This window comes from Rhinoderma darwinii, chromosome 2 (genome assembly GCF_050947455.1).
Source record: "Rhinoderma darwinii isolate aRhiDar2 chromosome 2, aRhiDar2.hap1, whole genome shotgun sequence".
NCBI lineage: Eukaryota > Metazoa > Chordata > Amphibia > Anura > Rhinodermatidae > Rhinoderma > Rhinoderma darwinii.
The window spans coordinates 287,268,846-287,292,137 of NC_134688.1; the positions used below are offsets into that span (position 1 = coordinate 287,268,846).

General features: G+C 42.2%; 1 protein-coding gene across 1 annotated transcript in view; it reads right to left on the reverse strand.

Annotated features, from left to right (window-relative positions):
• LOC142743039 (uncharacterized) overlaps window positions 1–23,292 on the reverse strand; it is an 83,890-nt gene that overhangs the window by 10,229 nt on the left and 50,369 nt on the right. Inside the window, exons 20-21 of the mRNA XM_075853405.1 lie at window positions 20,977–21,123; window positions 11,792–11,863 (exon numbers count right to left, since the gene is read on the reverse strand). Of these exons, the coding sequence (XP_075709520.1) occupies window positions 11,792–11,863; window positions 20,977–21,123 (219 nt within the window). The remainder of the gene's footprint in view (window positions 1–11,791; window positions 11,864–20,976; window positions 21,124–23,292) is intronic.

Here is a 23,292-nt window from a genome sequence, read left to right on the forward strand (position 1 = left end):
TCCTTAAAAGATATAATATCACCAGTTATATGTACTAGATTCTGGAAATGGGTCTCTGTTCCAGGTATTTATTCTGATATATTTTGAGTTGGGAAGAAATTTTTTCCTCAAATATTAGGCAATTGGTAACTGCCTTATAAGGTTTTTGCCTTCATCTGGATAAACATTTCAGGATTATAAGATGGACTTGATAGACCTGTATCTTTTTTAACCCCTTCAGGACCCAGCCACTTTTGGACCAAATGACACAGCCTCATTTTTTAAATCTGACGTGTGTTACTATATGTAGTAATAACTTGGGAATGCTTTTACCTATCCAAGCGATTCTGAGAATGTTTTCTCGTGACATATTGTACTTTAAGTTAGTGAAAAAATTTGGTCGATATATTCAATATTTTTATGTGAAAAACACCGAAATTTTGAGAAAATTTGCAAAAAATTAGCATTTTCTAAATTCAAATGTATCTGCTTGTAAGACAGATGGTTATACCACACAAAATAGTTACTAGCTAACATTTCCCATATGTCTACTTTAGATTGGCATCATTTTTTGAACATCCTTTTATTTTTCTAGGACGTTACAAGGCTTATAAGTTCAGCAGCAATTTCTCAAATTTTCAAAAGCCTATTTTTTTAGGGATTAGTTCAGTTCTGAAGTGGCTTTGATGGCCTTATATATTAGCAACCCCACAAATCACCCCATTTTCAAAACTGCACCCCTTAAAGTATTCAAAACAGCATTTAGAAAGTTTCTTAACCCTTTATGCGTTTCATAGGAATTAAAACAAAGTGGAGGGAAATTTGCAAATTTCATTTTTTTTTTGCAGAAATTCCATTTTAATAAATTTTTCCTGTAATACTGAAGGTTTTTACCAGAGAAACACAACTGAATATTTATTGCCCTGATTCTGAAGTTTTTAGAAATATCCCACATGTGGCCCTAGTGTGCTACAGACCTGAAACAAAAGCCCCAGAAGCAAAGGAGCACCTAGAGGATTTTTGGGCCTTCCTTTTCTTAAATTATATTTCAGGCACCATGTCAGGTTAGAAGAGGTCTTGTGGTGCAAAAATAAAGGAAACACCCCAAAAAAGACCCCATTTTGGAAACTACACCGCTTGAGGAATTCATCTAGGGGTGTAGTGAGCATTTTGACCCCACAGGTGTTTCATAGATTTCACTAGAATTGGGCAGTGAAAATGAAAAATTACATTATTTTCCAATAAGATGTAGCTTTAACGCAAAATGTTTCATTTTTTTCAACAAATAAATGAGGAAAAGCACCCCAACATTTGTAAAGCAACTTCTCCAGAGTACAGATATACCAAATATATGGTCATAAACTGCTGTTTGGGCAAGCGGCAGGACTCGGAAGGGAAGGCACGCCATTTAGCTTTTGGAGCACTGATTTTGCTGGTTTGATTTCTTTGCACCATGTCGCATTTGTAAAGCTCCTAAGGTACCAGTACAGTGGAAACCCCCAAAAGTGACTCCATTTGGGAAACTACACCCCTAAAGGAATTTAACTAGGGGTGTAGTGAGCATTTTGACCCCCCAGGTGTTTCATAGATTTCCTTAGAATTGGGCAGTAAAGCTTTAGGTAAAAATGTTTCATTTTCTCATCAAATAAAGGAGAAAAATCACTGTAACATTTGTAAAGCAACTTCTCCAGAGTACGGAAATACCCCATATGTGGTAATAAAGTACTGTATGAATACACATCACGGCTCAGAAGGGAAGGAGCACCATTTGGCTTTTGGAGAGCAGATTTTGCTGGATTGGTTTTTCTGCGCCATATCGCTTTTGCAAAGCCCCTTAGGTAGCAGTACAGTGGAAACTACCCAAAAGTGACTCCATTTGGCAAACTACACCCATTGAGGAATTAATCTAGGGGTGTAGTGAGCATTTTGACCCCACAGGTGTTTCATAGATTTCATTAGAATTGGGCAGTGAAAATGAAAAATCACATTATTTTCCAATTAGATGTAGCTTTACCTCAAAATGTTTATTTTTTTCAACAAATAAATGATGAAAAGCACCATAACATTTGTAAAGCAACTTCTCCAGAGTACGGAAATACCCAACATGTGGTCATGAACGGCTGTTTGGGCAAGCAGCAGGACTCAGAAGGGAAGGCACGCCATTTAGCTTTTGGAGTACAGATTTTGCTGGTTTGATTTCTCGGCACCATGTCGCATTTGTAAAGCTCCTAAGGTACCAGTACAGTGCAAAAAAAGTGACTCCATTTGGCAAACTACACCCATTGAGGAATTCATCTAGGGGTGTATTGAGCAGTTTGACCCCACAGGTGTCTCATATATTTTATTAGAAATGGGCAGTGAAAATGAAAAATTACATTATTTTCCAATAAGACGCAGCATTGGTTCAAAATCTTTCATTTTCTCATCAAATAAAGGAGAAAAAGCACCGTAACATTTGTAAAGCAACTTCTTCAGAGTACGGAAATACCCCACATGTGGTCATAAACTGCTATTTGGACACACAGCAAGGCTCTAAAGGGAAGGAGCGCCATTTAGGATTTGGAGTGGAGATTTTACAAGATTCGTTTTTTGACCCCATGTTGCATTGACCTATAGTATCTGTACAGTGGTACCCCCAAAAAATTACCCCATTTTGGAAACTAGATCCCTCAAAGAATTTGTCTAGGGGTGTAGTGAGCATTTTGACCGCACAAGTGTTTTGCAAAAATGAGTAAACAATAGATGTTGCAGATTGAAAATTGCTGTTTTCCACAGATATGCCATTTCAGTGCCCAATGTGTTGTGCCCAGCTTGTACCACCGTAGACACACATCCCATAAGTTGTTAAGCGGGTTCTCCAGAATACAGTAATACCCCATATGTGGTCATAAATTGCCGTTTGTGTACACGGCCAGGCTCAGTTGGACCACCATTTGGCTTTTGAAGCGCAGATTTTGCTTGGTGTTTTAGTGGTATTTTATCTTATAATGTGGGGGCATATGTGAGCTGGGCGGAGTACATCAGGGTATATGTAAGCTGGGCAGAGTACATCAGGGTATATGTAAGCTGGGCGGAGTACAACAGGGTATATGTAAGCTGGGCGGAGTATATCAGGGTATATGTAAGCTGGGCGGAGTACATCAGGATATGTGTAAACTGGGCTGAGTACATCAGGGTATATGTAAACTGTGAGGTGTACATCAGGGTATATGTAAGCTGTGAGGAGTACATCAGGGTATATGTAAGCTGGGCGGAGTACATAAGGGTATATGTAAGCTGTGCGGAGTACATCAGGGTATATATTTGCTCTTTCTGAGCTTGGTGGTTTAAGTGGCTTGTGAACTAAGTGGAGTTCTAAAACCGGAGTTGAAAAGAGGAGTTGAAGCCCCAGTAAGTACTCTTCTTTTTCTTTGACAATTGTTCGCTGTTTTGGTGTAACTTGGATAATGGATAGCAAGATTGGAGGTTTTCTTCAGTGCACAGTTTGTCATATGTATACACGACTGGAGCAGGAGTTCCAGGGTGAATATCTCTGTGGCAGATGTGAGCATGTTGTTCACCTGGAAGCTCGTATTAGAGATCTGGAGGAGCAGAATGCAACACTGAGGAGGATAGACAATTTTGAGCGGAGCTTGCTGCTCACAGAGCATGCAGTTAGTGGGTTAGAACTGGAGGGTGAAGACATGGGTGAGCAGGATCAGGTAAGTAGCTGGGTTAATGTAGTTAGGGGCAGTAGAAAGGGGTCAAAGACAAGGAAGGCCGATCCGGTTTCTGGCATTCCAAGCAAAATTGCCAGGTTGGGTGATGATGCGAGAGTGTCAGTCTCAGAAAAGGCAGCCCTAGTGGATACTGATCTCCCTAACAGCCGGGAGAACAGCCCAGCTAGTAGTCGGCGGGATGGTAATGCAGGCAAGCCAAGACAATTGATAGTTGTAGGGGATTCTATAATCAGGAAGACGGATAGAATAATTTGTCGCCAAGACCGCCTCAACCGAATGGTTTGCTGTCTCCCTGGTGCCAAGGTTCGGCATGTGGTGGAACGGGTGGACAAATTGCTGGGAGGGGCTGGTGATGATCCAGCTGTCGTGGTCCATGTCGGTACCAACGACAGAATAAATGGTAGGTGGAGGAGCCTTAAGAATAATTTTAAAGAACTAGGCTACAAGCTGAAGGGAAGGACCTCCAAGGTTGTATTCTCAGGAATACTGCCTGTGCCATGCGCATCACAGGAAAGACAGCGGGAGCTTAGGGAGTTAAATGCATGGCTGAAGTCTTGGTGTAGAGGAGAAGGATTTGGGTTCCTAGAGCACTGGGCTGACTTTTCATTGGGGTACAAACTGTATTCTGCAGATGATTTGCACCTAAATGGAAGGGGGTCCGCTGTGCTGGGGGAGAGAATTCTAGCTGGGGTGGCGGAGTATTTAAACTAGGGCTGAGGAGGGAGGTCAATGTAGAAAAAAAAGGGGTAGCCAGGTTAGAGAGGGGTCAGACTATATTGGTGGGGGGAGAAACAGAATGTGGGGAGAGGACTAGACAACAAGATAAGGAGATCCTTTCGTTACAAAACATCAGTGTAAATAAAAAGGACCGATTAATGTCAAATCACATTTCTGATAATAAAAGTGAAAAACTGACAGGCAAGTTAAAGTGTATGTTCACAAATGCCAGAAGTCTAGCAAGCAAAATGGGGGAGCTGGAGGCCTTGATACTGGAAGAAAATATAGATATAGTTGGTGTTGCTGAAACATGGCTGGACTCTTCACATGACTGGGCTGTAAATCTACAGGGTTTTACACTTTTTCGTAAAGACAGGACAAATAGGAAAGGTGGTGGTGTATGTCTGTATGTGAGAAGTGATATGAAGGCGAGTGTGAAAGAGACAATAGTGGGTGAAGACTGTGAGGAGGTTGAAACCTTGTGGGTGGAACTAGAAAGGGAGGTAAACACTGAAAAAATTACTTTTGGTGTAATCTATAGACCCCCCAATATAACTGAGGAGATGGAAGGTCAGATATATAAACAGATGGAGCGGGCTGCACAGGCGGGTACTGTAGTGATAATGGGAGATTTTAATTTCCGGGATATTAATTGGTGTTATGGTTCGGCTTCAACTGCAAAGGGGAGACATTTCCTCAACCTGTTGCAGGAAAATTTTATGGGCCAGTTTGTGGAAGACCCGACTAGAGGTGAAGCTCTGTTGGATCTGGTCATTTCTAATAATGCAGATCTTGTTGGGAATGTCAATGTTCGTGAAAACCTCGGTAACAGTGATCATAATATAGTTACATTTTACCTATACTGTAAAAAACAGACGCAGGCTGGGAGGGCAAAAACATTTAATTTTAAGAAAGCCAATTTCCCCAGGATGAGGGCTGCAATTCAGGATATAGACTGGGAAGAACTAATGTCAAATAATGGAACAAATGATAAATGGGAGATTTTCAAATCTACTTTGAGTTATTATAGTGCAAAATTTATTCCTACAGGTAATAAGTATAAACGACTCAAATTAAACCCCACATGGCTTACACCTTCTGTGAAAGGGGCAATACATGACAAAAAAAGGGCATTTAAAAAATACAAATCTGAGGGTACAGCTGTAGCCTTTGTAAAATATAAAGAGCTTAATAAAATCTGTAAAAATGTAATAAAATTAGCAAAAATACAAAATGAAAGGCAGGTGGCCAAGGATAGTAAAACAAATCCTAAAAAATTCTTCAAGCATATAAATGCAAAAAAGCCAAGGTCTGAACATGTAGGACCCCTAGATAATGGTAATGGGGAGTTGATCACAGGGGATCAAGAGAAGGCAGAGTTACTAAATGGGTTCTTTAGCTCTGTATATACAACAGAAGAAAGAGCAGCTGATGTAGCCGGTGCCAGTGCTGTTAATATATCAGTTGATATACTGAATTGGATGAATGTAGAGATGGTCCAAGCTAAATTAAATAAAATAAATGTGCACAAGGCTCCGGGACCAGATGGGTTACACCCTAGAATTCTTAAAGAGCTTAGTTCAGTTATTTCTGTCCCCCTTTTCATAATATTCAGAGAATCTCTAGTGACTGGTATAGTGCCAAGGGACTGGCGCAGGGCAAATGTGGTGCCTATTTTCAAAAAGGGCTCTAGGTCTTCCCCGGGTAATTATAGACCAGTAAGCTTAACATCCATCGTGGGGAAAATGTTTGAGGGGCTATTGAGGGACTATATACAGGATTATGTGACAATAAATAGCATTATAAGTGACAGCCAGCACGGTTTTACTAAGGACAGAAGTTGTCAAACTAACCTAATCTGTTTTTATGAAGAGGTGAGCAGAAGTCTAGACAGAGGGGCCGCTGTGGATTTAGTGTTTTTGGACTTTGCAAAGGCATTTGACACTGTCCCCCATAGACGCCTAATGGGTAAATTAAGGACTATAGGTTTAGAAAATATAGTTTGTAATTGGATTGAGAATTGGCTCAAGGACCGTATCCAGAGGGTTGTGGTCAATGATTCCTTCTCTGAATGGTCCCCGGTTATAAGTGGTGTACCCCAGGGTTCAGTGCTGGGACCACTATTATTCAACTTATTTATTAATGATATAGAGGAAGGGATTAATAGCACTATTTCTATTTTTGCAGATGACACCAAGCTATGTAATATAGTTCAGACTATGGAAGATGTTCATGAATTACAGGCAGATTTAAACAAACTAAGTGTTTGGGCGTCCACTTGGCAAATGAAGTTTAATGTAGATAAATGTAAAGTTATGCATCTTGGTACCAACAACCTGCATGCATCATATGTCCTAGGGGGCGCTACACTGGCGGATTCACTTGTTGAGAAGGATCTGGGTGTACTTGTAAATCATAAACTCAATAACAGCATGCAGTGTCAATCAGCTGCTTCAAAGGCCAGCAGGATATTGTCGTGTATTAAAAGAGGATTGGACTCGCGGGACAGGGATGTAATAATGCCACTTTACAAAGCATTAGTGAGGCCTCATCTAGAATATGCAGTTCAGTTCTGGGCTCCAGTTCATAGAAAGGATGCCTTGGAGTTGGAAAAAATACAAAGAAGAGCAACGAAGCTAATAAGGGGCATGGAGAATTTAAGTTATGAGGAAAGATTGAAAGAATTAAACCTATTTAGCCTTGAAAAAAGAAGACTAAGGGGGGACATGATTAACTTATATAAATATATTAATGGCACATACAAAAAATATGGTGAAATCCTGTTCCTTGTAAAACCCCCTCAAAAAACAAGGGGGCACTCCCTCCGTCTGGAGAAAAAAAGGTTCAAGCTGCAGAGGCGAGAAGGCTTCTTTACAGTGAGAACTGTGAATTTATGGAATAGCCTACCGCAGGAGCTGGTCACAGCAGGGACAGTAGATGGCTTTAAAAAAGGGTTAGATAATTTCCTAGAACAAAAAAAATATTAGCTCCTATGTGTAGAAATTTTTTCCTTCCCTTTTCCCTTCCCTTGGTTGAACTTGATGGACATGTGTCTTTTTTCAGCCGTACTAACTATGTAACTATGTAACTATGTAATATGTAAGCTGTGCGGAGTACATCAGGGTATATGTAAGCTGTGAGGAGTACATCAGGGTATATGTAAACTGTGAGGAGTACATCAGGGTATATGTAAACTGTGAGGAGTACATCAGGGTATATGTAAACTGTGAGGAGTACATCAGGGTATATGTAAGCAGTAAGGGTACATCAGGGTATATGTAATATGTGCGGAGTACATCAGGATATATGTAAACTGGGCGGAGTACATCAGGGTATATGTAATCTGTGCGGGTACATCAGGGCATATGTAAGCTTGGCGGAGTACATAAGGGTATATGTAAGCTGGGCGGGTACATCAGGCTATATGTAAGATGTGCGGAGTACATCAGGGTATATGTAATCTGTGCGGGTACATCAGGGCATATGTAAGCTTGGCGGAGTACATCACGGTATATGTAAGCTAGGCCGAGTACATCAGGGTATATGTAAACTGGGCGGAGTACATCAGGGTATATGTAAGCTGGGCGGAGTACATCAGGATATATGTAAACTGGGCGGAGTACATCAGGTCATAATAGGATAATGTAATAATGGGGAGAATGAATAATCCATGGATTGGTGTGGTACGCTTTGAACCAATCCTTTATACACAGGCCGGGTTTATTGGGTATTATACAAAATATCTGCGCTCACTTATTGCCTAATCTTTGACTTCTTCATTAGCCCTATAAACCGCACAAGGCCCTAAAGTTTCCTCATCACCGCTGTGTCCATGGGGTCCACCTGGGGGGTCCAGCAAAGGACGATGTGGGATATTTAGTGAAATTCTACTGGACCTAAAAATGAGTCTGGGCCGTCATTTAGAATCATTTTGCATCATTGCGTTTTGAGAGTCATAACGTGTTATTTTTCCGGTGACGGAGCTGTGTGAGGGCGCGTTTTTTGTGGAACGAGCTGTAATTTTTATTGGTTTCATTTTGGGGGACATGAGATTTTTTTATCACTATTTATTCCATTTTTTGGGAGATGAGGAAACCAAAAAACAGCCATTCCAGCACGTTTCTTTTTTGTTTTTTTTACAGTGTTCACCGTGCAGTATAAGCAACATGTTAACTTTATTCTGCGGGGCGATACGATTACAGCGACACCAAATTTATATCTTTTTTTACGTTTCACTACGTTCCCACAATAAAAATACTCTTTTCTAATAAATCATGTTTTAGTGTCGCCATTTTCTGACAGCCATAACTTTTTTATTTTTTAGTTGATATCGCTGCGGGACGGCTTGTTTTATGCGTGACGAACTGTAGTTTCTATTGGTACCATTTTGCGTTACTTGCAACTTTTTGATCACTTTTTATTACATTTTTTTTGAGACAAGATGACCAAAAAATAAAATACTGCCATTGTTTTTTATTAAAAAATTTTACGGTGTTCACCGTGCGGTAAAAATAATGTGATATTTTTATAGATCAGGCCGTTCCGAACGCGGCGATACCTATTATGTATAGTTTTTTTTCATATTTTCATTTTTTTTTAATAATAAAGGAGTTGATCAGGGAAACAGGGCGTGTTGTTTTTATTATTTATTTATTATTTATTTATTAATTAATTAATTTATTTTTCTTTCTTTCTACTTACGTAGTGCAGTGCATCGTAACTGTCATTTTTCATTTGACAGTTAGCCCATTAGGTCCTGCCTCGGGCAGGACCTAATAGGCTTCCCTACCGTACCTTGGCAACCAGGAAGCCTAGTAACGGCTTCCTGGTTGCCATAGCAACAATCGCCACCCGCGATCCATCGCGGGGGGGGGGGGGGCCCGAGGGTTACAGAGGGAGCTCCCTCGCTCTGTAAACCACTTCAATGCGGCGGACGTCATTGACAGCCGCATTGAAGGGGTTAAATGGCTGCGATCGGCGGTAACAGCTAACGCAGCCATTGCAGCGGTATGTCAGCTGTGTATAACAGCTGACAGCCGCCGAAGATAAAGCGCGCACAGCTCCTGTGCTCGCTTTATCTGCCGGGCGTAACTGTACGCCCGAGTGTGGGAAATCACTTGGAATTTGGACGTACAGTTACGCCCAATCGCGGGAAGGGGTTAATCTTATCAACTATGTAACTATGTTACTAAATGCGTGTACATACTGTACATACTGTTTAGCTGTTGTTAGATAAGTTGTGGTTGTCTGTAAATCCCCAAAGGTGGACTATTAGGGTCAGTTTACGCAGAGTTTTTTTTACAAATTTTTTTAAGCGTAAACCGTGTCGGAAAACGTGCCAAAAACACCTCCCATTGATTTCAATGGGAGGCGGAGGCGTTTTGATCCCACGAGCTGAAAAACCGTCTCGCTGGAAAACGAAGCGACATGCCCTATCTTCGGGCGTTTACGTCTCTGACTTCCCATTGACATCAATGGAAAGCAGAGAAAGCGTATTTCTTGGCGTTTTTGCCCATCGGCGCCCAATGGCCACAGGCGAAAAATGCAGCGAAAAACGTGGCAAACGGCGTGCAGGCAGATCAAAATCTGCCTCAAAATTCCAAACTGAATTTTGAGGCAGAATTTTCTGCCTCCAAAAAACTCAGTGTGAACATACCCTTACTATTTTATTAGCTTTCTTTAGAATTTCATTTATTTGTAAATTTTTAGCAGGAAGATATCAATGGAGACTGAGCATTATTTTACCTTTTTGTGATTGCTACGTATTTTAATAACCAAATAATGATGTGCTAAGGTCCAACTTTGAACAACACCTAATGTTATTTTTTTTTTTAAATCACTTTGAAAACAGGTAAAATATAAAAACACAATCCTTCAATGGATAGTTTTATCAAAAGACAAATTTCCAACTTAATAATAGTAGGAAAAAACAAACATTTGTGTTGATATGATATAATAGGACTATAAATAATTATGTTAATATTAGTCTTCAATTTCCTTAAAATAAGGGGGGATTCACACGAGCGTGATTTGGCAGCGTGTAGGGCGCGTGGTTTTCGCGCGGCACGCAATGCCCTATAGAAGTCTATGGGGCAGTACACACAGTCCGTGTATTTTGCGCAGCGTTTGTTCGCTGCGCAAAATACGCGACAGGTTCAATAACTCTGCGTATTTCACGCATCACGCACCCATTGAAGTCAATGGGTGCGTGAAAACCAGGCAGGTCGCACGGAAGCACTTCCGTGCGAACAGACTGAAACAGCGCACGAGCTGTCAAAAGGATGAATGGAAACAGAAAAGCACCACGTGCTTTTCTGTTTCCAAGCATCCAAACGGAGTGTCTTTGCGAGGAGCGAACCCCGACAACCGAAGCTAACTTCACCGGGTTCGGCCAAACTCGTTTTGGCCGAACCCGGGCAAAAAATTTCCGGTCCGCGACGTCGGGAGACATTCACTGTGCATGGTGCTGAAAGAGTTAAACTGTTTCAGCACCATGGACAGTGACTTGCGATCCCAAAATACATGAACCTGTAAAAAAACCCGAAGTTCTAACTTACTGATTACTCCTGTCTCCTTCCTGCAGTCCGACCTCCCGGGATGACACTTCAGTTCAAGTGACAGCTCCAGCCAATCACAGGCCAAGCACAGGCTGCAGCCAATCACAGGCTGCAGCGGTCACTTGGACTGCCGCGTCATCCAGGGAGGTGGGGCCCGATGTCAAGAGAGGCGCGTCACCAAGGACGCGTCACCAAGGACGCGTCACCAAGGCAACGGCCGGGAAGTTCTCGGTAAGTAGGAACTTTATCTTTTTTTTTTACAAGTTTTTCGCTGTTGTGTTCGGCATTCACTGTCGAGGGTGCTGAAAGATTTAGCTCTTTCAGCACCTTGGACAGTGACGGGCGTCGACAAGCCTCATCTCTATGATGCCGGCTGCGCGAAAATCACGCAGCCGCGCATCAGACGCGCATGACACACGCCGCGTTGTTTGCGCGCGCAAAAACGCAACGTTCGGGTGAATCTGTCCTAAATGGTATAACATAACACACAAAATGTCTCTGTCACTAACAGGACAATAGAGGATAGTGCCATGTCAGGCAGAACATCCTCCTTATTTCACCAACTGGGGGCCAAACTGAAGTAAGACTCATGGTGGTGATATGATCACATAATATTTAAAGCAACCTTCATTTTTAGTTGTTGTCTTTATTTTTTACTGAAGGTATACTTTAAGGTCTATTCGAAATTAACAATGTCAAACGCAAAAGAGAATGAACGTTGGTAGTCAAATGAAAACCCTGTCTAAATGATATAGGAGGTTGAATACATAAGCAAGTACAGAGTAGCATGCTTAGATAGCATATGGAAAGATTACTCACTTTCCAACGGTGTCCACACTCATTGCATAACACAAAAGTAGTCATTGGCTCATCTGCACTGCGTGTCTGAACCTATAGGGAATTAAAAAAGCAACAATTTTATTACTGTTAAAACTTACCAAGTGCTCCTCTTTTCGAGGGACAGTGTCTAATTTTAATTTTTTTTGCTAAATTATTATTCATTGATAATTTTTAACAAAGAATATAATATAAACAATAAAACAACCAAGTGAAGCCCTGGAAAAAAACAAGTTGTAGACGAAGAGTTAAAAAAAAGAGAAGTGGAGTAACATGACCCTAAAGTGATAGTGAAAAGAAAATGGATGGTTAATTTGTAATGGAGTGGAAAGCAGTAAATCTCTGTCATCTAATGCATTACAACCAAGTATTAGTGTAAAACATCACCGCCTTAGGACAAAGACCTTAGTAAACCACTCCTCAAGTGTCCATGGTTCTTGGCTTTTCCATTGGCAAGGAATCACATTCCCGGCTGTCTGGACTAAATAGCATGTCAGAGAATTTTTGTATTTATATAGTTCAGCGAGGGAAACATATAGAGGGGATGGACCACGGGTGAGTGTGGAATCAACAAAACAATCCCTAATTATGATCCAAATCCTTTTATCCCTCTTAGCTCTTGAAATGTCCCACTCTAAGTTGGGACTAAATAATAGATCTACATACATTTACACATGCATTTACTATATTACTTCAGAAAGTGTGGGTCTGGTTCCAACCTGCATATTAGCAACCATAGGGTATATTATTTCATACTTTATTACTATGTGTGTGTGTGTGTGTGTGTGTGTGTGTGTGTATGTACAGTATGTTTGTATGTTAAGCTCACGTTCTGTGGTAATGGGTAAATAAAAAACTGTTCATATATAAGAATGATGTTTCCCACGATGAGTGACCCTCTTTCACCATCTGCATTAGGTATTGTGTTTTAATGAATAACATTATATAAACTTGTACTTGCACTTGAGTGAGTGTATGGGTGAACTACTTCCCCTCCCCTTACAGACAGATTGAGAAAGGATACTAACCTGAAACCGTATTCCGGAACATTATTGGATTTATTAATATATCTATTCACAGTAATTCATGTTTTATGCCCTACTTTTTGTTCTTTCTTACTCTCAATTCCAATTAATTTTCCTTGTAGCTTATTTGCCTTGTTTTCTGTGTGAAGAAAGGGATAGCTCTCTTTTCCTCTCCTCTTTAATTCAACAAAAATTTACCTTTATGGACTCTGATATTGAAATAAAGCAAGAGACTGATCTATTTGATGATGATGAACAATAATGGATTTTTTTTTTAAACTTATGGACAACTAGAGGTCAGTTATACCTGACAAGAAATAAATGCATCATGGACATATAAAAACCTATTACTGTGCTTGGGGCTAAATATTTAAAGGGAATCTGTCAGCAGTTTTGAGGCCACAAAACTGCTGACAGCGAGATATAGGGGAGAAGGAGGGCATTGTCACATTAACGTTTGTCATGGTCATGTAAGTTCCATGACCGAGCAAACAACATTTAATGTCCCCAGCATGGCAGTCACAAGTGCCACTCTTTGCTCTGAGCCACTACTTCAGTGGCCAATCAGGACATCGCTAAAGCCGTCCAGGGGCTGGAAGTTTGCAGTGAGGAGAAGCAAGCACCACTTGCCCATTAAGTGCCCGTGTTAGTGGAACTTGCTATAGCAGAGTCGGGGGAACTAAACTTTGATTTCTCGATCATGCGAGACAAATGTTAACGTTACAACGCCCTCCCCTGTATCGCGCTGTCAGCAGTTTTGAGTTCTTGTACAAGCCCCAGAATTGGGGTTTTCCTTCAAATGATATTGAAGTTCTGGAGAACATCAGCGCTGGTTTGTTACACCAAAATGGAAAATTAATCTAAAATAAGTTACATGGCAGTTTACAAATGGCCTCACTTCAAATACTTTTTATTATGTAATGCAACCATATAATAAAAAAGCAAACCATATGTCAATACATATAATAAAAAAACAATATAGTACGAAATGTAGATTAGTATTTCCAAATTTTCTTATAATAAGGATATTTATTATGTAATACTGTCAAGAACCGTACACCTAAAAATAAGTATGTAGAGCTAATACTCGGTATGCCTGTCTACTCAGAAATTAGTCCAGTTTAGCCTAGTGTTTCTTTCGTGATACCACTTTGACTAGCCAAAAAAGATCACTAAAGTGAGAGAAGCTGCTACATAACCTCTTTGGCACACGTGACATAAGTCTCGTTGGGCACTTCAGTGAACCATTTACTAGGTGCAGTTGCATCCACTAGTCTTGCCGTATTACGCATGTTACAAATGCCCTAGGCAATAGCAAGACTACATTGCTTGAAGTTAGCATCTTCATCCCCTATGGAACCAGAGATTGAGACATTGAACCTTGGCAATAGCGTTGTGCCTATCCAATAACACAACTGCTATAAATTAGCCTCCATTTTTACAGCAACTGCACTCCTATTGCCTATAGTTAACGTTACTACTCTGAAGCGCTGTTTTTCCTTTTAGCCTTTTTCTTGCGATCTAATTTAAAGCTGTCCCTTCTAGTGATATATTATTCTTAAATAGTTGCAATTTTAAAGAGGCTCTGTCACCGCATTATAAGTGCCCCATTTTCTACATAATGTGAATTTTTATTTAGAAAAATGATCAATTTTGACGGAGTTATGACCTATTTTCGATTTACGCGAGATCACGCTTGCTGTCATTAAGTCCCACACAAACGCTACCGAAGTGTCAGGATTGTGAATAAACATCGCGTCCTGGCTGGAAGCGATGTCTATTCACTCTCAACACACATCTGTTACGTTAATGTGTGAGTATGTGACAGCACATCATGATCTAGCAAGATCACTATGTGCTGAGTAAATGAATGGAGACCTGATTGGTCAGCGTCATACAGTTCTCTCCACAACGCCCACTTGGTCAAAAAGTAAAAAGACGCCCAGTTGTCCATTAAGAAAGTCATTAGCATAAATATAAATAGGTCACAACTCCGTCAAAATTCGTTTTTCTAAATAAAAAACACTGCTGTAATCTACATTACAGCGCCAATCACATTATGTAGCAGATAGGCCACTTATAATGTGGTGATAGAGCTTCTTTAAAGTGATTGTATGGAATACATTATTTTAACTATAGTCATCCCAAATTGGGCTAATACTCTGTAACTCTAAATCAGAATTCTCAACTTTTTGTATCTGGTGAGCCACATTCATCCCTGAGTGATGGTTGGGAGCAAAATTTAGAAATGGAATGGAGGAAGGAATATCAAAAGTGAAGAATCAAGAAAACTTGAAATTGCAAATATTTTCAGATAAATATTTTAGTGTAAAATGTGGTTCTAAGCACAATTACGGACCCAGGAGGCTTCAGGCTTTTAGTCATTCAATCGCTGTTCAGCTGAAGTGAAGAAAGTTGCAATATAGCATGTTTTACGTATTTGATACATAAAAAAAATGGGTATTATAACCATTCAAATTGACAATGTACAGAAATTAGGATATGTCTGCATTATTGTCAATGTGGAAGTCTGTAGCCAGTTCATATGGTCATAACTCAGGGCTCTTATCAAATACCAATAAGGGTTGCAGGCTACCGGTTGGAGAATATTGCTCTACATATACTTATGTTTGCTCTGATTTGTTCCACCTTTGTAGCTCCTTCAGGAACTATGTGTCTAAAATATCTCTAAGGTGATGCATGGCTGGAAGTTGGATATTTCACAGTCTTTAAAGGAATTGCCCCACCATTAAATATCAGATTCATTGTATTGAATTTTTTTTTTTAATTAACAATGTTTCTCATTAAAATGTTGTTAAGAAGACGGTCTAGTGAAGAGTTATGACATTTACTTACATAGTAGAGTTATGACATTTACTTGTATAGTGTAGGACCACCTGGTGTATAGCAACGTGCCCGTTCCCCTAATTAGCTGAGTGCTGGTGGACACCCATGCACTGCACTCTCCCACCAGCCAGGTCTCTGCATAGTGATTCTCTGTTTACTACAGAGTAGCAAATATAATTTGCTCTCTGCCCTGCTTGTTAGGAAAGGCGCAGAGTAAGGTGGACCTAGGTGGTGTATGGCCACCTACAGGTTTGCTGCGGCAAAGATGGTAAAAAGAATTGCCGATTTTATGAAACTCAATTTTACCAGGCCTGTGTTGGCAGCACACAAGACACAGCAGGAACAAAAACACATACAGTGGATATAAAAAGTCTACATACCCCTGTTTAAATGCTAGGTTTTTGTCATGTTACAAAATCAGTCCAAGATGAATAATTTCAGAACTTTTTCCACCTTTAATGTGACCCATAATCTGTACAATTATATTGAAAAACAAACTGAAATTATTTAGAGGGGAAAAATAAAAATAACAAAACTACAATAATGTGGTTGCATAAGCACCCTCTTATAATTGATGATGCAGTTGTGTTCAGAATTAGCCAATCACATATAAACTCATGTTAAATAATAGTCAGTACACAGCTGCCATTATTCAAAGTGATTCTGAGTAACCCCATATAAAGTTCAACTGTTCTATTAGGATTTTCCTGACATTTTCTTTGTTGCATGTGACAGCAAAAGCCATGGTCTGTAAAGAGCTAAAAACACATCAAAAGGGTCTGATTGTTGAAAGGAATCAGTAAGGAGAAGGGTACCAAAGAATTTCCAAGGCCTTAGCTATACCATGGAACATAGTGAAGACGGTCATCAAGAAGTGGATTACATTTGGCACAACAGTGACATTACCAAGAACTGGACGTGCCTCAAAACTTGATGAAAAGACAAGACAAAAATTTGTCCGGAAGGCTATCAAGAGGCCTACAGCAACATTAAAGGAGCTGCAGGACTTTCTGACAGGTACTGGTTGTGTAGTGCATGTGACAAAAATCTCCCGTATTCTTCATATGTCTGAACTGTGGGGTAGGGTGGCAAGATGGAAGCCTTTTCTAACAAAGAAAAACATCCAAGCCCGGCTATGTTTTGCAAAGACCTACATCAAGTCTGCCAAAAGTATGTGGGAAAACGTTTGATGATCTGATGAGACCAAGGTTGAACTTTTTGGCCATAATTCCAAAAGATAAGTTTGGTGCAAAGCCAACAATGCACATCACAAAAAAAAGCAACATACCCACAGTGAAGCATGGTGGATGCAGCATTATGCTTTGGGGCTGTTTTTCAGAAGCTGGAAAAGGACTTTAGTCAAGGTGGAGGGAATTATGAACAGTTCCAAATATCAGTCAATATTGGCACAAAACCTGCAGGCCTCTGCTAAAAAAGCTAAAGATGAAGAGGAATATTCACTTTTCAACACAACACCGACCCAAAGCATACCTCCAAACCAACAAAAGGATGGCTTCACCAGAAGAAGATCAAATTTTTTAAATGGTCGAGCCATAGCCCAGACCTGAATCCCATTGAAAATCTAAGAAAGAGTGGGCAACAATTGCCAAGTCAAGATGTGCCATACTTCAACAAAGTATTAGTTTAAGGGTGTGCATATTTATGCAACCACATAATTTTTGTTCTTTATTTTTATTTTTCCACCCTAAAAGATTTCAGTTTGTTTTTCAATGGAATTGTACAGATTATAGTTGCCATTAAAGGTGGAAAAACTTCTGAAATGATTCATCTTGGACTTTTTTTGTAACATGATAAAAACCTGGCCTTTTAACAGGGGTGTGTAGACTTTTTATATCCACTGTATATTGATAGTGACAGGTTTTAGTCCCGGTTCAGGCAGGTAGATGGCGGCTTGCTGGCTCACTCACTTTCATCACGGACAGAGCCAAGGGCGCTCCTCTCTGATGCAGGGGTTGGTCCAGCAATTTAGACCTTGTATGCTGCAACTGGCTGCACTTTACTTTCTACACACATTGGAAAGCACCTGCCTGTAACCACTATTGCTCACATGACACTCTGCACACCACAAGATGGCCACTGCCTATCACCCGCATCTCGGTCCAGGATCACTTGCATAACCCCAACAGTAATACCGTTTCTCCTCCAGTAGCTCTCCACAGCTTTCTCCCACAGCACTCACACTGCAGCAGTCTAGCCGTGTTGCTCCTCTTTCACTGAAACACTGAACACTGGTTGGCAGGTACACCGTCGTGTTATGCAATATGAGCCTCCCCCAGATGTCCTGTTGCTGTTATGGCCCAGCATGAAATGTGACAAATATGGGGTCTGGACAGTACATCACAGTGCAAAGTAATTTAGCCTGCAGCGAGTAATACACATCAGCGCAACATAACCTTCTTAAAGGCATATCATACATACACATCATTACTGGCCACATAAATAACTCCTCCGGTATGCCAGCTGTCACAGTACTTAAATACATAGTGCATCAATACAAGTGCCACATAATTTGCATATATATACAAATATATAAGACGGCCTGTAATGTCCCCTTTAAGGGTGGAAATTCTCCCCCACACCCTAACAGCCTTCACTACTCTGGATCACATGTTACCTTTCTGCGGGGAAACTAAAAAGGAACTATATTGTCAGCTACCAGAGGGAAAAGGAGACTGATTCCGCTCAGAACCCCTCCCCCAGCAGCATAAATTCTAGAAATGCTACAAATTACTTTATAACAGCTATTAACAATATTTCTGGACTTTTGGTATGAAAGCATTCATGGTATAACCCCTTTAACAGTTATGATGACAGTTAGTACATGTGGTATTTGCATTCAGATTCCCCATCATTTACAAGTGCACCTGCTTATGCAATATCCATACTTAAAGAGGCTCTGTCACCAGATTTTGCAACCCCTATCGGCTATTGCAGCAGATCGGCACTGCAATGTAGATTACAGTAACGTTTTTATTTTAAAAAAACGAGCATTTTTGGCCAAGTTATGACCATTTTTGTATTTATGCAAATGAGGCTTGCAAAAGTACAACTGGGCGTGTTTACAGTAAAAGTACAACTGGGCGTGTATTATGTGTGTACATCGGGGCGTTTTTACTTCTTTTACTAGCTGGTCGTTAGGAATGGGAGTGTATGATGCTGATGAATCAGCATCATCCACTTCTGTTCGTTAACACCCAGCTTCTGGCAGTGCAGACACACAGCGTGTTCTCGAGAGATCACGCTGTGTCGTCACTCACTTCCTGCCCCAGGTCCTGCATCATGTCGGACGAGCGAGGACACATCGGCACCAGAGGCTACAGTTGATTCTGCAGCAGCATCGGCGTTTGCAGGTAAGTCGATGTAGCTACTTACCTGCAAACGCTGATGCTGCTGCAGAATCAACTGTAGCCTCTGGTGCTGATGTGGCCGACACGATGCAGGACCTGGGGCAGGAAGTGAGTGACGTCACAGCGTGATCTCTCGAGAACACGCTGTGTGTCTGCACTGCCAGAAGCTGGGTGTTAACGAACAGAAGTGGATGATGCTGATTCGTCAGCATCATACACTCCCATTCCTAACGCCCAGCTAGTAAAAGAAGTAAAAACGCCCCGATGTACACACATAATACACGCCCAGTTGTACTTTTACTGTAAACACGCCCAGTTGTACTTTTGCTAGCCTCATTTGCATAAATACAAAAATGGTCATAACTTGGCCAAAAATACTTGTTTTTTAAAAATAAAAACGTTACTGTAATCTACATTGCAGCGCCGATCTGCTGCAATAGCAGATAGGGGTTGCAAAATCTGGTGACAGAGCCTCTTTAAACCTATAAGTTTCAATAGAGAACATCTTAGTTCACTTATCACTTTGGGTTCCAAGATGCTGTATGGCAACACATAATATTATTACAAGCCCGTATTGGGTTAGTCTGTAAGATTATTACCATAGATCATTTACAGAGATGGCTACAGTAATATGCTTGTAGTCATTCAATATGAACCTTTATTAATTATTTCAAGGGGTTAAAAACATGTCCTCGTCATCTGATGGACACACAGGCTCACTGTTTGTTAGGCTGGATTCACACGAGCGTTGCGTTTTTGCGCACGCAAACAACGCAGCGTTTTGCGCGCGCAAAAAACATTTGACAGCTGCGTGTGTCATCCGTGTCTGATGCGCGGCTGCGTGATTTTCGCGCAGCCGGCATCATAGAGATGAGGCTTGTCGACGCCCGTCACTGTCCAAGGTGCTGAAAGAGCTAAATCTTTCAGCACCCTCGACAGTGAATGGCGAACACAACAGCGAAAAACCTGTAAAAAAAAAGATAAAGTTCCTACTTACCGAGAACTTCCCGGCCGTTGCCTTGGTGACGCGTCCTTGGTGACGCGCCTCTCTTGACATCGGGCCCCACCTCCCTGGATGACGCGGCAGTCCAAGTGACCGCTGCAGCCTGTGATTGGCTGCAGCCTGTGCTTGGCCTGTGATTGGCTGGAGCTGTCACTTGAACTGAAGTGTCATCCCGGGAGGTCGGACTGCAGGAAGGAGACAGGAGTAATCGGTAAGTTAGAACTTCGTTTTTTTTTACAGGTTCATGTATTTTGGGATCACAAGTCACTGTCCATGGTGCTGAAACAGTTTAACTCTTTCAGCACCATGCACAGTGAATGTCTCCCGACGTCGCGGACCGGAAATTTTTTTGCCGGGTTCGGCCAAAACGAGTTTGGCCGAACCCGGTGAAGTTAGCTTCGGTTGTCGGGGTTCGCTAATCGCAAAGACACTCCGTTTGGATGTTCGGAAACAGAAAAGCACGTGGTGCTTTTCTGTTTACATTCATCCTTTTGACAGCTGTTGCGCAAACACGCAGTTCGCACGGAAGTGCTTCCGTGCGACATGCGTGGTTTTCACGCACCCATTGACTTCAATGGGTGCGTGATGCGTTGAAAACGCTGAATCAACGGACATGTCGTGAGTTTTTGGCAACGGAGCAACGCTGCGCAAAAAACGCTGCCATGTCTGCACGGCCCCATTGACAAATATAGCTACGGGCAACGCACGTGAAAATCACGCGCGTTGCACGCGCGTATTTTACGTTCGTCTGAATAAAGCCTTACAGTTAGTTCCCACGTAGCGTAAACGCTGCAGAATTTTCCCCCGAAAAACTGCATCAATGTTGTTATTAATACAGAAAGTACATTAGAGAATGTTATAACAAAGAATAACATTTATATGCTTATAATCTTTACATATTTCTGTATTAAACTAGTCACTTGCCTGGTTATAGCTGCAGTTCTTCTTCCTACACTTGTCACACTGTAGTAAATCTGTCTGAGTGCCTCCTGTCTTTGCCATCTGATGTTCTCTAATAGCTTCTTGTGTCAGTGTGTTCCTAAGTTCTTTCAGTTCATCACTTGCCATTGCCTATCATATAAGAACAGTCAGACACTAGAGTGCAATTCTGAGGGATCCAAAACACTTTGCAAAATACATAATCTCCCAAAACCACCTGGTGCAAAATGTTACAACATTGACTAAAGGCCCATTTACACAGGCCATTGATCTGGCGAACAAGCGTTGTACGAACTCTCGTTCCCGATCATTGCCCTGTACAAACAGGGCAGCGATCAGCCGACAAACTCTATTTCTTCGACTAATTTAATCTTTTATGCTGCCCTGATAATTATCGTTGTCAGCAGCACATCTCTCCGTGTAAACGGGGAATATGCTGCCGACATTACGTGAAATGTATGTGGATCGAATAACGATCATTTGTTCCTATGGCTCGTGCATATCTACAAAGGGGGCTGTATGGCGTTATCTACAGGGGGGACTCTGTATGGCGTTATCTACAGGGGGTCTGTATGGCGTTCTCTACAGGGGGGCTGTATGGCGTTTTCTACAGTGGGGGCTGTATGGCGTTATCTACAGAGGGGGCTGTATGGCGTTATCTACAGAGGGGACTGTATGGCGCTATCTACAGTGGGGGTTGTATGGCATTATCTACAGGGGGGGCTCTATGGCGTTATCTACAGGGGGGCTGTTTGGCGTTATCTACAGGGGGCTGTATGGAGTTATCTACAGGGGGGGCTGTATGGCGTTATCTACAGGGGGATATATGGCGCTATCTACACGGGGGGGCTGTATGGTGTTATCTACAGGGGGGCTGTATGGCATTCTCTACAGGTGGCTGTATGGCACTATCTACAGAGGGGGCTGTATGGCGTTATCTACAGAGGGGACTGTATGGCGTTTTCTACAGGGTGGCTGTATGGCGTTATCGACAGGGGAGGCTGTAAAAAAGGCACTATCTACAAGGGGGGGTTGTGTGACACCCAGGGGAGGGGGGCCCCAGTCAAAAGTTTTCTATGGGGCCCAGTCTTTCCTAGTTACGCCCCTGACTGGGCCCCATAGCAAACTTTTGACTGGGGTCCCCCCTCCCCCGGGCATCACTCAACCCCCCCTTGTAGATAGTGCCTCCCTATAGATTCCGCTACACAGCACCCCCCTATAGATAGCACCATACAGCCCCCTGTAGATAACATCGTACAGCCCCCCTGTAGATAACATCATACAGCCCTCCCCTGTAGATAACGTCATACAGCCCTCCCCTGTAGATAACATCATACAGCCCTCCCCTGTAGATAACGTCATACAGCCCTCCCCTGTAGATAATGCCATACAGCCCTCCCCTGTAGATAACACCATACAACCCCCCTGTAGATAACGCCATACAGCCCCCCCTGTAGATAATTCCATACAGCCCCCCCTGTAGATAATGCCATACACCCCCTGTAGATAACGCTGGACAGCCCCCCTGTAGATAACGCCATACAGCCCTCCCCCTGTAGATAACGCCAGACAGCCCCCCCCTGCAGATAACATCATACATCTTCCTGTAGATAACGCCAGACAGCCCCCCTGTAGATTACGCCAGACAGCCCCCCTGTAGATAACGCCAGACAGCCCCGCTGTAGATAACGCCAGACAGCCCCCCTGTAGATAATGCCATACAGTCCTAAACCCCCCCTGTAGGTAACGCCATGCAGCCCCCAACAAAAAACGGCCTATAGTTTGTCCTACAAAAGACATGCATCCCCTATCCACAGGATAGGGGATACATGTGTTATCGCTGGCAGCGATAAGGAGAACGGGGGACCGAAAGTCCCCCGAAGTTCTCCATGACAAACCTCGGACTTCCGGCGTCTGCGCAGTTCAATAAAAATGAAAGGCGCGCTGGTCACGCATGCGCACAAGCACGACCGGTGCGCAAGTCATTTCTATGGAGCTGCAGACAGACCCCGGAAGTCCAAGGTCTGTCATGGACAACTTCGGAGGACTTTCGGTCCCCTGTTCTCCTTATCGTTGGGTGTCCCAGCGATCACACATGTATCCCCTATCCTGTGGATAGGGGATGCATGTCTTTTGTAGGAACAACCCCTTCAGTGGCGTTGCGCTGTAGCAGCCGTAGCAGCTGCTAGCGGAGCCTCCGGCCATGGGAGAGGGGGTCCATGCCGGCGGACGAAGCGGGCCCCCTCATGATGCGGACACCATAGCAGCCGCTACGGCTGCTACTGCGGTAGTTACGCCACT